The sequence below is a fragment of the Peromyscus maniculatus genome, chromosome 19 (genome assembly GCF_049852395.1).
Source record: "Peromyscus maniculatus bairdii isolate BWxNUB_F1_BW_parent chromosome 19, HU_Pman_BW_mat_3.1, whole genome shotgun sequence".
Classification (NCBI taxonomy): Eukaryota; Metazoa; Chordata; class Mammalia; order Rodentia; family Cricetidae; genus Peromyscus; species Peromyscus maniculatus.
In genome coordinates, this window is record NC_134870.1 from 25,980,711 (window position 1) to 25,994,850 (window position 14,140).

Sequence of the window (14,140 nt, forward strand, 5' to 3'; positions counted from 1 at the left end):
CAGTCTTTCACCATTTTTATGTGAGCCGTGGGCTTTTCATAAACACCCTTCATCATTTAAACACGGTCCATTCTATTCCTAGTTTTGTGGAGTATGTTTTTTTCCCCCACTTATTTATTTGGGGAGGAGATAGTGGGCACATGGTACACGTGCAGAGATCAGAGGGCAGCTTGCAGGAGTTGGTGCTCTCCTCCCATCACGTGGGTTTTAGGATTAGAACTCGGATCATCAGCTTGGTGGCCAAGTGCCTTTACCTGGTGACCCATCTCACAGTACCTGTGTGTAGTCCTTTTAAGATGCTGACGAATTCGGTTTGTAGTATTTCGTTGAAGATTTTTGCATCTTTATCCTCAAGAATTACTGATCTGCTTTCTTGTGATATTTTGGCCAGGCACTGACTGGTATGCCCTACATTTACAGAGTGAGTTGGGAAGTGTTCTCCAGAGTGTGTCCACATCATCTAGGTTCTCTAGTTTTCCAGCACCTTCTTCTTTAGCATTCTTGCTTATTAATTAATTAATTAATTAATTAATTAATTAATTTATTTATTTCTGCTTGACTTCTTATGAGTGAGTAGTGGAAGGAAATGAGGACATGGCCACTCCCAGGTCTGGTTGAGGAGAAAGCTTTTATTGTAGATACGAGGGAGAGTTGAGGCAGAGGCATCTGGAAGGGTCCAGAGTGAATCCAGCCATGAGAGGAGAGAAAGAGAGGGGGAGCGGGCTGAGGAAGAGAAGAGAAGAGAGAGAGGAGAGAGGGCAAGTGGACTAAGAGAGGAGCCACAGCCCACGAGCCAAGAGGGAGCCAGCTGGGAGCCAAGGGAGCATATGGCCAGAATGGCTGGATCACATAGGGAAGAGAAGCTGGAGAGGGTTAGGGTAGGGGGCGGGGTGAGAAGTGCTGGGAGGAGCCACAGGTACTGAACGATTCTTGTCCTGGGTTTCTTTGGGACCTGACAAGTTGTATTAAGAGCTGCAACCGAAACTGTGACGGCATCATCGTTTGTCAAGTTTTGTGTCCTGCATGCTGTTTGGTATACACTGGTTTACGATGATTGTGTTTTCTGCTGGAACGATGCTCTCATTACTGCGAAAACATCACTCCCTTTCTCTTTTAATGCTTCCTGCCCTCAGGGCTGTCTTACAGACATCAGTGGATCTGTACTGGAGATGTTATGTTAGTTGTATGGTGTATCCTTTTCTAACTTTTGGCTTCCAAGATGCCTGTTCATTTATATTTAGGGTATGACTCTTGCATCATGTACTTTACAAATATTAGCTCTGATAAATTTCTTTTAATTTGACCATTTAATGAATTATGACATATATTAACTTAAATATACCAGGTTAATCTTGTGTTTTGGTACATGCCTTTAATCCTAGCACTCAAGAAGTTGAGGCAGGAGAATCATCAAGAATTTGAGGCCAGCCTGGGCTACAGATTGAGTCCCTGTTTTAAAATAAAACAAAACAATAAGTAAATAAACAAACAAGCCAAGTTACTTTTTTTTCTGTTTTCATTCATCTGTTCTTTCTTTTTTTATAATTTAACCTTATGTGCACTGGTGTGAAGGTGTCAGATGCCCTGGAACTGGAGTTACAGAGAGTTGTGAGCTGCCCTGTGGGTGCTGGGAATTACTCTTAACTGCTTAGCCATCTCTCTGTAGACGAATTTCTAAACAGTCTTATTAAATAAGAAACACAGAGCCAAACACAGAGGTATAAGCTGTAGAGATCAGAGCAATAGCGGCCAACTAACCTTAGCTCCCCACCTCGCCATAGCTTCCCAAGTGAGAGTCTTCCTGTTTAACCTGCACCTTTATTGCCTTGCTCTTCTGCCTTCTCATTGGCTCTAAGCCCAGTCACATCACTTCCTCATCACTGCCTGTCTCTACAGACCTCCAGGTCTCTATGGTTGGTACTGGGATTAAAGGTGTGTGTCACCACACTTGGCTGTGTCCTTGACCACACAGACTCTGCCTGCCATGTGATCAGATTAAGGGCATGTGCTACCACCACCTGACTTCTGTTTATGGCTCGCTATGACCTCTGATCTCCAGGCAAACTTTATTTATTAACATACAAATAAAATATCACATTTCAGCACAAATAAAATATCACCACATCTCTCCAGCTTATTCTTTCTTTTTTCCTGCTTCCTTGTCTACTTTTAGATTGTTTAGGTGTTTTTTTAGATTTTTGTTTTCTTCCTTTGTTATCTTCTTAGTTGTGCATTCTTTCAGAATTCTTTTTTAAAAAGTCTGTCTTTTGCAGTGCTGGGGATTTGAACCAGGGTCTTGCCCATGGTAGGAAAGTACTCTACCACTGAACTACATACCCAGCCCTCAGAATTCTTTTTTTGGTTTATGATGTACATTTCGGACTTGTTAAAAGTGTGTTTACCTCTTCTGGGGTCACGTGGCACCTGCAGACAGCTAAGTTCATTCACTACTCTCTCAGCTTTCTGTCTTGTCACGTTTCATTCTTCTCCATGCTTCCTGCTTCCCCTCACTCCCCTCTCCTTCCAGCTTCCTGCTTCCTTATGCTGCCCTCCCCTCTCTCTACATCTCCACACTTCCTGATTCCCCAAGTGCAATGATTTAAAAGTGAAAGGCGAAGTGGGTGAAGTGGGTACCTTTCAGTGGGCCCTGCCAAGGGATGCCACTAAGCAAACACACCACGGGCAACAATTAGTGCAAGAGGTTCATTGTGGGGGTGGGGTGGGGGGGGTGTTTCAGAGGGGGGCCATGAGAGAGGCAGGCAGACAGACAGAACAGGCAGGAGGGGTCAGAGAGCTTGCTGTGTCTGGGGGACACCGTTAGGGAGTGCATGTGTCTGTGGAACAGCACAGGTGATGATGTACCTGCCTCCGCAGCCTGGCAACAGGTGATGACATCCTCCCTAGGCAGCCGAGGTAGGCTGCCACTGTGGGAACTAATGCCCAGCTTCCTGTTTCCCTATACTTCCTACTTGTCCACACTTCCTGTTTCCCCATGCGTCCTATTTGTCCACACTTCCTGTTTCCCCATGCTTCCTACTTGTCCACACTTCCTGTTTCCCCATGCTTCCTATTTGTCCACACTTCCTGTTTTCCCATGCTTCCTACTTGTCCACACTTCCTGTTTCCCCATGCTTCCTACTTGTCCACACTTCCTGTTTCCCCATGCTTTCATCTGAACTCATTTTCTTCCTGACTGAAGAATTCATTATAGCAGTTCCCTTCTTGGTTTCACTTTTCATGTTGACATGTGGCTGGGGTATTTCTCAGGACCCCTTGCCCTTGGTAGGCTCTGAACTCTAATAGGGTCATTTGGTTCCTCAGCCATTGGGCTGTGCCTCAAGAAGGGAAGTTTCCCAGTGCAGGGCTCTACATTCCTGGATTGGCAGGAACTTGACCTTAATGTCTCCTTTGTATTTCTCTAGGGCCTTCACACAGATGTTTCGTTAATACTTCAGCCAAAACTTCTTCCGCTAGTTTTTATTCAGGTGTACGTGCATGTTCCGTTATGTATGTGTGCCACATGTGCATGCCCGTGAAGGTCAGAAGAGGGCATCCGTTTTCTTGATGCTGGAGTTACAGAAGGTTGTCGACCACCCAGTATGGATGCTGGGACAAATCAGGTTGTCTGGAAGAGCAGTAATGTTCTTAACCTCCGAACCATCTCTCCAGACCCCTAACAGTTTTTTTTTTTAAATTGTGAAGGTATCCTTTGTAATAAGGATATGTCATTATTAAGATTAAAAAGCTGTTTATTATTATTATTATTATTATTATTATTATTATTTTATTTATTTTGAGACCGAGTCATACATAGCCCGGGCTAGCCTCAAACTCACTGTACTACTGAGGATAACCTTGCACTTCTGATCTTCCTGCCTCCTCAAGTACTGGGATTACAGGTATATACTAGCATGCGCAGTTTATGTGGTGGTATGGGTCAAACCTAAGGCTTCCTACATACTAACTAAGCAGACACTCTTATCAACTGAGCTACACACGCAGCCCATTACCTAGCTAGTTTTTGACTTTGTATTCTTAGTGGCTGAGAATGCTCAGTGTGTGTGGAACCTGGAGCACACTGTGCAGCCTACAGGCAGCTCAACAGTTTGGAGAGCGTCTTTCTAGGTGCCTTAGGTGGTCTAACCTCTGCTAGGCAGCTTGGCTGTTTCCACTTCTTCCAGGCGTCTGGACTGGCCTAAGAGTCTTGGCGCTTTCTTTGAGAGTCTTTGCAGCTTGGCTTCATCTGAGAGGGACTGTCAGCTTTTTCTTGTTTGCTCTGGCAGGGAGGAGCCTAGTGAATCTGGTCAGCTTCAGGGACTTCCTGAAACTATTTTGAGTTGTTTGACTTCCTGCTTAAGGAACTTCCCTGAGTGATGAAATGTTTTAGTATTGGAGGAAACGGTTGTATCACACACCTGCCTAGAGGTCCAACTACTCACAATGAGCTGGGCCCTCCCACATCATCATTAATTAAGAAATACAGGACAACCTGATGGGGACATTTTCTCAGCTGAGGTTCCCTCTTCCCAGATAACTCTAGCTTGTGTCAAGTTGACAAAAAACTAGCCATCATACCTATAATCTCAACATTGGAAAGGCTGAAGCAGGAGGATCTGAAGTTTGAGGTCAGCCTCTGCTATGTGGTGGGACCCTGTGCCAAACATGCGTGTGCGTGCGTGCGCGCGCGCACACACACACACACACACACACACACACACACACGATCGCCTTGCAGCAGTACTTTCCACATTATTTCTGTGTTATATGAATGCCCTACACGAAGTTAGTAGAGATTCTTTGTTAAAGTAATGCCAACATCAAGAAGTTTGGAGCAGTGCACATGGAAATCTGTCCTTGGAGAATCCCTGCACACATGAGCATGTTCAAGGCTCTGAAGTGGGAAAATAAATTTGCTGGACTATAATATTCAGTTATTTATTTATTTGCTTATTACTTATTTATTTTAGGAAATACATATTCCCATGTCATGAGATGCTAACATTCCATAATAAAATACGAGGAAACATTGCCTTAGAGCAAACGCCAACTCACAAATCCTCCCATTGTTGAAGTGCTACCTAGGGCCTCTCCAACAGGGCTTCTCCAAGGATACTTTGAGAGTGTGAATGATAGGTGGTGGGCTTGGAAGCCTGGAGCCCTTCTGCTAGTGAGAGGTTAACAAAAGACAGAATTTGGGGGTACAGCCGTCCATCCCCAGCTCTTTGCTTGTAGCAATGAGAACCTGATTTTCTTTGTGCCAACTCAGCTCACTATGGATCGCCCATATGTGCTGGTGGTGATTGATTTTTGATCTCATGAGACCAAACTCCTTACTTGACCTGCCTTTGGGAGGTCTTCCTGACCCCACTCTGTGCAGGTGAGAGGGTAAAAATATGGCAGAATATACAGAGCTGCTCAGGAACCAAAAGGCCTGGTGCTGAGTGACCTTGGGAGAGTGGGTGAGAGCATGGGCTTAGATGTCAGACACACTGGGCCCTTGCACTTCCTTCGCACACCGCTTCACCTTCTCATGCTTCAGGCTTCTTACCTTGTGACAAGGAGATACAATAATGCATGTCCAGTACAATGCCCAGAGCAGAGCAGGCACCTGGCACACTCAGCTAACCAGAATTTGGGGAGAGTCTTTCATGTTGCTTGCGGGTCAAATAGACTTTGAATGCAAAACTGTTTTGTAAATTCTTGGCGATGAAGGAGTAGCTGGGCAGTCTTACCTTCACTGCTGCCCACCATGCTGCCTCATCCTGTCTTGCTGGGCAGGGCAGGGGGTGTGGACCACACCAGCCTTCTCCCCTGCTCTCAGGCAGAACCATTTCTCCATGACAGAACATTGGCAAGAAGATGTCCTGCCAGCAATTCATCGCCAACTTGGACCAGCTGAACGATGGTCAAGACTTTGCCAAAGACCTGTTGAAGGTATTATCTGCTGACGTCCTCATGCCCCTTGCCCTGCCCACGTGAATGGAGTAACGTTTGCCCCACTGAGTCTTGGCATTCTAGACCCATAGCACTGCCACCAGGGCCCATCACCCTGGGACACAGTTGGAGACTGTTTAGTTCCTCAGTTGACTGTTCCGTCTTCTCCAAGAAAGATAGACAGTGAGGCTCTCTGCTCTCGGATTTTGGTGCTCCAGTCACCACCATTTCTACCACAGCAATAGCCATCACTACCACCAATTGTTATGGCTGCCACTCACCACCACCACCACCACCACCACCATCACCATCATCACCACCACACCACCACCACCATACCACCACCACCATACCACCACCACCATACCACCACCACCACCCCACCACCACCACCACCACCACCCCACCACCACCACCACCACCACACCACCACCACCACCACCACCCCACCACCCCACCACCCCACCACCACCACCACCACCACCCCACCACCACCACCATCACCACCACCACCACCCCACCACCCCACCACCACCACCCCACCACCCCACCACCACCATCACTACCACCACCACCACCACCACCACCACCACCACCACCACCACCACCCCACCACCACCCCACCACCACCACCACACCACCACCACCACCCCACCACCACCACACCACCACCACCACCACCACCACCACCACCACCACCCCACCACCACCATCACCACCACCACCACCATAACCACAGGAAAAGGCTCACTTCTTCCTCCATCACCAGCAATGAAAGAAATTAATTTTCTTTTGAGGCTGAGGCCCAGGGTGAAGTTTTGGTTGGCCTTGGATAAAGAAGAGCAGATTTATTTTTGGGGTATGCATAGATGATGAGTTCATTTTTAGATACTCTTTTAATTTCCTTATGGTGCTATAAGGGAATTGAATGGTGAATCTAAGGGAAGATATGTATAATTATTATATGTCGGTTACAGAAACTAAAAGAGAACATTGTCTTTGCCTCTCTTTTTGCTATAATTATCCATCAAGAAGTATCTGTTGAGAACACATCTTTAAGATCAAGCCAGGTGGTAGTGTCACATGCCTTTAATTCTAGCACTTGGGAGGCAGAGGCAGGTAGACCTCTGAGTTCAGGCCAGCCTGGTCTACAGAGAGAGTTCCAGGACAGGCAGGGATACACAGAGAAACCCTGTGTCCAGAAAACAAAACAAAATCCCCCCAAAACCCCAAACCAAACCAAACCAAAAAAACCAACAACAAAACAAAACAAGATTAAATCATCACCCATCCATTCACTTTTCTCCATCTACTTATCCATCGTTTACCTACTTCTCTACCTACCCATATATTCCTCGTGCATGGATGCACCCATCTGCCCCGCCATATAACCGTTTACATACATATGTACCTACCCATTCATCCTTCACCCATTCTTGTGCTCCCCAAAGCTACTGCTTTTTTCCATGTAGCTCAGAATGGCCTTCAACTCACTGTGCTGCTAAAGATGACCTTGAGCTTCTGGTCTCCTTGCCTCTACTTCCCAAGTGCTGGGGTTACAGGGATGTGCTACTGTGCTGGTTTTATGTGGTTCTGGGCATCAAATCCACAGCTTTATGAACACTAGATAAGCAATCTATCAAATGAGCTACATTTCCAGCCCTCCAAACACTCATATACCAAACACGAATCCATCTGACATTCACCCATTTACTTCCCAACATCCCATGTATCCACCCATCCTGGGACATTCTAAACTTTGTATTGAGAATTCAGTGGTGAACAAGATAGACATTATTGACCTTGGGAAGTTTACAACCTCCTGGCTAGACAGACAGTAATGACTGCATAACGAAATATCACCCATCCATACACCCGCCTATCCACTCATTTATTCATTATTAACTGACATCACACAAGTATGAGTCAAGCTTTACCCATTAAGGCAGAGGTGCTTCCCTGCTACAGCCGCATTGCGGAGAGACATGGGGATTTCTCTGACGCTCCACCTTAACTACTTTCTCCCTCCTTCCCTTTTCTCTGGCCGGATTCAGACGCTTTACAACTCCATCAAGAACGAAAAGCTGGAATGGGCCATGTGAGTAGTGATCAAGGGTGTGGGTATGTGAGATTGGCTACCAGGAGAGGGAGTGGCTGGGCATGCAAACCACTCTCCATGGTGCTGATTTATCCTGACCCAGGCCCCTGACAACCCCTATCCAGCCGGCAACACCCATATGGGCTAATTTTTGACTTGATTACAGGTGTGCAAAGTTTACATTGCTGTAGAATAGATCCAACCATAAATTTAGTTCTATGAGTGTCCGTGACTGTTTTTTTTTTTCTGTACTGAGGATATTGTGGAGTTCCCAATCAATGACAGCTTTCTCCCTTTCGGGAAGTAGGAGGGCAGGAGGCACAGGTCCCCTACAGCACTAGCAGTATGAAGATGTTTGTGCTTTTGGCAGTGGGAAGGGGTGAATGCTCCAACTATGAAGGCTGTGCACAACCATCAGCAAGGAAGGATGGAGGAGTTGCTGGTTGGTGAAGTTGTGAGAGGCTCTGGAGGGGGCCCCACGGCTTAGCTCCCCAGAGAAGATTGTGCCTTTGGGTATGTGTGGAGGCCTAAGTCTCAGGGAGGCCAACCCTGCAGAGAACCGGCACTATCCTACCAGGGCTCCCATGGAAAGCTGGGACTTCAGGGGCTTGCCCCGTGGTTCTACTATTCCCAGCTTGTTGGCATGGCTTGTGCAACAGCTTCTGCCTGCAGGGGGCTAGTGCTCCTGGGTCTGGAGAGGAGAAGGAAGATTGGGGGGAAGGAGACCTGAAGAAAGTCTCCAACTCTATGTTAAAGACGAAGATTAGCTTAGAGACCCTGAATCAAAGAATGGGCATTGAAGGTCAGGGCTGAAGATGAAGGGGAGGGGTCAGATCCCTGGAGCTGTATTCCAGAATCTTTTGTCTCCAGCCTTCATACCAGAGGGGTGGCTGATGGGAAAGGCTGTGGCAAGGGGTGGGGGTGGGGGGCAGGGCCTCTCAGGAGGTGGCTCTCAGGTCTGGTACCTTCCTAGTGATGAGAATGAGCTGAGAAAATCCCTGTCCGAGCTGGTGGATGACAAGTTTGGGACGGGCACAAAGAAGGTGACTCGGATCTTGGATGGTGGCAATCCATTCCTGGATATCCCGCAGGCCCTCAGCGCCACCACCTACAAGCACGGCGTGCTGACCCGGAAGACCCATGCTGACATGGACGGCAAGAGGAGTGGGTGGCAGGCTGGGGAAGGGGCCTGGGAGGGAGGGGTGCTGGTGTAGGAGGGCCCGCCCTTGGCCGATCCTTTGGGGACACACGCGAAGGTGGGTGGATGGATGCAGGGGGTGACGTGGTAGGAGAGTTACTGAGGCAGAAGGTTGCAGCCACGCTCCCTGTGCCTTTTCCCTCCTCAGCACCCCGTGGGAGGCGTGGCTGGAAGAAGTTCTATGCGGTGCTCAAAGGGACCATCCTGTACTTGCAGAAGGTGAGAGAGAGGGAGGGCTGCTCCAGAGCCCTACCCAGAAAGGGCTTGCTCAGTCTCATCCAGCCCCTGCCTGTGGTACCCAACTCAGGGTCTTCTGGCCAGGACGGGCCTAGAGAGGAGTCCGGGCTTTCTTCTATTAAGGGTCTGACCTGGACTCACTCAGGAGCTTTGAGGGTTTTGGGAAAGGGACTCTGAAATGCCAAGTGGATTAGTGTTAGGCCTCTGGGAGAGAGTGGGATGGGAGTGGGGAGTACATGGAGTGATTCTCGTCGGGGTCTGGGAGGGTAGAGGTAATGCAGAGGAGAGGGAGAGGGAGGGAGGGAGATGATGACAGGATGTGGGGGGGCAGTAAGCCACAGCCTGGAGTGACGCTCCGCTCTTCACTCAGGATGAGTACAGGCCCGACAAGGCTCTGTCTGAGGGGGACTTGAAGAATGCCATCCGGGTGCATCATGCTCTGGCCACCAGGGCTTCTGACTACAGTAAGAAGTCCAACGTGCTCAAGCTCAAGACGGCAGACTGGAGGGTCTTCCTCTTCCAGGCACCGTAAGTAGGAGCAGAACTGAGTCCCGTGAGCTCCACCCTCTTGGCCTCAGGGTGGACACCTTAGCTGCCTGGGCCGATGGCCACAGACTTGGTGTGTCTGCTTCAAGTCTTCCAGAGCAGCTGTTCTCAGTGTGGTCTTCTCTCTGACACCTGGAAGCTGGGTGGAGACGCCCCACCTCATTGCCCCATCTTAGGTCCACAGAGTCAGACTGGGTCCGAGAATCCTGCAAGGGCTGCAGGTGCACGCTGGAGTCCTGAAGATTGGGATGATAGACCCCGACTCAACCCTTGACAGAGAAGCAGAGGTTGTGGGGGAAGGGCTCCCTCTACCATTGTAAGGCCTGCTCTGCTGCACCCCATCCTCTGTGCCTAGAAATGGGGTTTTCACATATCAGACAAGCTTCCCACGAAGGAGACTAGTATGTGAGGACGGAGGACCGAGTGGGAATGCGGGCCAGAGGTGGGGGCAGGACGGAGGTTTGCTCACTGCAGCTGACCCTGGAGTTCATGGGCTCTAGGGCATCGGTCCAGACCGGAGCAGGTTTATTTCATGGGAGTCCAGATGGGAGTTCCCTATCCGGTTCTGACCAGGCTCATCCACCCAGCTGCCCACTCCCACCTCCTTCTTCCTTCCTGTCCTTGCCTAGGTACTAGGGCCTTCTCGGCCAGACTTCATACTGAGTACTGCATGCCAGGTGCGGGGGAGGGCTGCGGGTCCTACCGTGAGAACCTGGAGCCCCTTTATGTTATTGCTTGTCCCCAGGAGCAAGGAAGAAATGCTGTCCTGGATCCTGAGGATCAACCTCGTGGCTGCCATCTTCTCCGCACCTGCCTTCCCAGCAGCCGTCAGCTCCATGAAGAAGTTCTGTCGACCCCTGCTGCCCTCCTGTACCACTCGCCTCTGCCAGGTACAAGCTCGTGGCTGAGGCCGCTGGCCTCTGCTCAGCTCTTTCTCTGGGTCATGTGGCCCTGGGCTGAGGGACACCAGGGAAGGAGAGCTATTCTCCCACCCCATCCCCCACTCACAGGTGGGAAGATGGAGACCCCCAGAGACACAGCACACAGAGGCCAGGCAGTTCTATGGTGGGTGGCATGGGCAAGCTTCCCTGACAGAGGCAGTGCAGCTTGTGGGTGTGCTTGTGGGTCTGTGGCATGAATTGAGAGGCTGTATATGGCAAAGGGACAAGTGGGACTTGGCTAACCCTTCATCCAGTGCTCTGTTTGATTGTTTAAAGATTTATTTTGTATGTGCATGTATGTGTGTGTACATTGTGCACTTATGCATGTACATGTGTGTATGTGTGCACGTGGCATGTATGTGCACATGTGTGTATATGTGCATGTGTGCATTGTGCATATATGTGCATGTGTGTGTGTATGTCACATCCTGCTTAACATGATCTTTAGTTCTATCAATTTTCTTTCTTTTTTTTTTTAAGATTTATTTATTTATTATGTATACAGTATTCTGCCTGCATGTGTCCCTGCAGGCCAGAAGAGGGCACCAGATCTCATTACATGTGGTTGTGAGCCACCATGTTGTTGCTGGCAATTGAACTCAGGACCTCTGGAAGAGCAGTCAGTGCTCTTAACCTCTGAGCCATCTCTCCAGCCCTCCTCAATTTTCTTATAAATGACACAGTTTTATTTTTATTTCAAAATGTATGTATAGTGTGTATGTTCCTGTTTGAATTTATCTGTACCACATGTGTGCAGGTGCCCACAGAGTCCAGAAGAGGGCATCAGATTCCCTGGAACTGGGGTAACAGGCAGTTGTGATCTGCCACCTGGTGTGAGTGCTGGGAACTGAACCTGGTTCCTCTGGAAGAGCGGGGAAACGTTCCTAACCGTTGAGCTACCTCTTCAGCCCCCATTATTTCATTCTTCATGGCTGAATAAAACTTCACATGTATATACACTACATTTTCTGTATCCATTCATCTGTTGCTAAGCAGCCAGGCTGACTGTCACTTGGCTGTTGTGAACAGTGCTGCAGGATGCATGAATGTGCAGGGATTGCTGTGGTGTGCTGACTTGGATTCCTTTGGGTGTATTCCCAGGAATGGTACAGCCGGAGCATATGGTAGCTTTTTTTAAAAATTTCATTTATTGTTTTGTTTGTGTATGATGTGTTGGGGGTGGGGCACCCACGGCATGGTATGGTGGATGTCAGAGTCTGCGCCCTCCTCTACCTTTCCATGGGTTCTGGGATCTAATTCAGGTTATCAGACTTGTTCAGCAAGCAGTTCACCCACTGGGCTACCTCTTGGCCTTCTCTACTTTTAGTTTCTTGATGGCTTCCCTCCATAGTCTCCTCAGTAACTGCACTCTCTAATTCACAGTTCCACCACAGTGTGTGAGGAGGCTTCCATTCCTCCAGCCTTCACAAGCTTTGTGTTCCACTCTTCTTATACAACATTTTTTGAGACTTTATTTATTTTATTTAATGTGCATGGGTGTTTTTCCTGCACGTATGTCTGTGTCCCTTGCATGTGCCTGGTGCCTGTAGAGGCCAGAGGAGGGCATAAGATCTCTAGGAACTGGGGTTGCAGATGGTTGTGAGCCAGCATGTGGGTGCTGGGAATTGAACCCAGGTCCTCTGGGAGAGAAGCCAGCACTCTTAACCATGTGGCCATCTGTCTAGTTCCTATTTTTCACTTTTTAGAAACAGTCCAGTATTGACATTTGTCTTAGGGTTACTCTTGCCGTGATAAACACCATGACCAAAAGCAAGTTGGGGAGGGAAGGGTTTATTTCACTCACAGTTCCATAGATCAGTTCATCATCAAAAGCAGCGAGAGCAGGATCCTGGAGCAGGAGCTGATGCACGGGCCATGGAGGGGAGCTGCTTACTGGCTTACTCCCCAAGGCTTGCTCAGCCTGCTTTCTTACAGAACCCAGGACCACCAGCCCAAGGATGGCACCACCCACAATGGGCTGGGCCCTCCTCTATCAATTGCTAATTAAGAAAATACCCTACAGCTGGATCTTGTGGAAGCATTTTCTCAGTTGAGTTTCCCTCCTTTTAGATAACTCCAGGTTGTGTCGAACTGATGTAAAACTAGCCAGGACAATATTCTTTACTATTTTTAAATAGCTTAGTTATATTGCGATGAAAACCCCATAGTACTAATACTACAGATTCTCAGGGTACTTTGGACAGGAAAGGATAAAGGATGGACCAGAACTTGAGAACAGAGGGCTGGCAAGCTGCAAACTTCCTCCTTCAGTCATTGGCCCCTTTCTATCAGGGCCTTTATCTCTCCACAGAGCTTCAGGGCATCCTGTGTTTGTATAAAGCTTCTGTGTGTGGTGTGTGTGTGTGTGTGTGCGCGCACATGAACACAGACACACACCATGTACACACACACATCACATGAGCACACATATGCCCACATGCACCCCTGTATGCCTGCACCACAGGTATATCCACACATCCATGCATGCATGCAGATTGCTCAAAGGACCTCCTCACTGTGATGAGTAGGATGTGTGTGCACTGGCCTGTCAGTGCCAAGTCTGCCTTTAAATGTGATCTGGATCTGCAACTGCCACACATATCTGAGAATGGTTGTGAGACGATGTATGTGCTACACAGAAGTCAGGATAACTGGGGCCGGGCTGACCCTTGGCCCAGCATGCTTGGGTGCACATGTGGAATTCTATGCAAGGGGCTGGAGTGGTGGTGTCTGTTTCCCAGTGTGTACACTCACATGTAAAAAATGTAAAGCCATCTTATCTCCTGAGCCTGCTGGGCACTGAGGAGGGCTGGTGTCCCTGTGAGGAGGGAGGAAAGAGGAAGCTCGAAGGAGCATTCATATCTAGAGCCTACCTCTGCACCTATGTGTGAATTTAAGAACTCTGGTCAGCACCAATTTCTCTTTGGCGAAACCGCTTCCAGTGGGATGGGTTGGTTAGCCCACCCCTGTGACATTCCAGACCTCACAGACCTGGGCTTGTCTTTGCAGGAGGAGCAGCTGCGGTCTCATGAGAATAAGTTGAGGCAGGTGACTGCGGAGCTGGCTGAACACAGGTGTCATCCAGTGGAGAGAGGCCTCAAGTCCAAGGAGGCGGAGGAATACCGGCTGAAGGAACATTATCTCACGTTTGAGGTAGGTCTTGGGAGGTGCATGGCAGAGGTCAAA

The 14,140-nt window shown here is 48.7% G+C and overlaps 1 protein-coding gene across 4 annotated transcripts in view; it reads left to right on the forward strand.

The window, feature by feature from the left end:
- Nucleotides 1–14,140, forward strand: part of Psd2 (pleckstrin and Sec7 domain containing 2) — a 57,305-nt gene that overhangs the window by 39,526 nt on the left and 3,639 nt on the right. For all 4 annotated transcript variants that reach the window (XM_076555001.1, XM_076555002.1, XM_076555003.1 and 1 more), the window contains 7 exons: nt 5,845–5,934; nt 7,989–8,032; nt 9,006–9,196; nt 9,379–9,449; nt 9,838–9,995; nt 10,759–10,903; nt 13,964–14,107. In XM_076555001.1, coding sequence (XP_076411116.1) covers nt 5,845–5,934; nt 7,989–8,032; nt 9,006–9,196; nt 9,379–9,449; nt 9,838–9,995; nt 10,759–10,903; nt 13,964–14,107 — 843 coding nt within the window. The remainder of the gene's footprint in view (nt 1–5,844; nt 5,935–7,988; nt 8,033–9,005; nt 9,197–9,378; nt 9,450–9,837; nt 9,996–10,758; nt 10,904–13,963; nt 14,108–14,140) is intronic.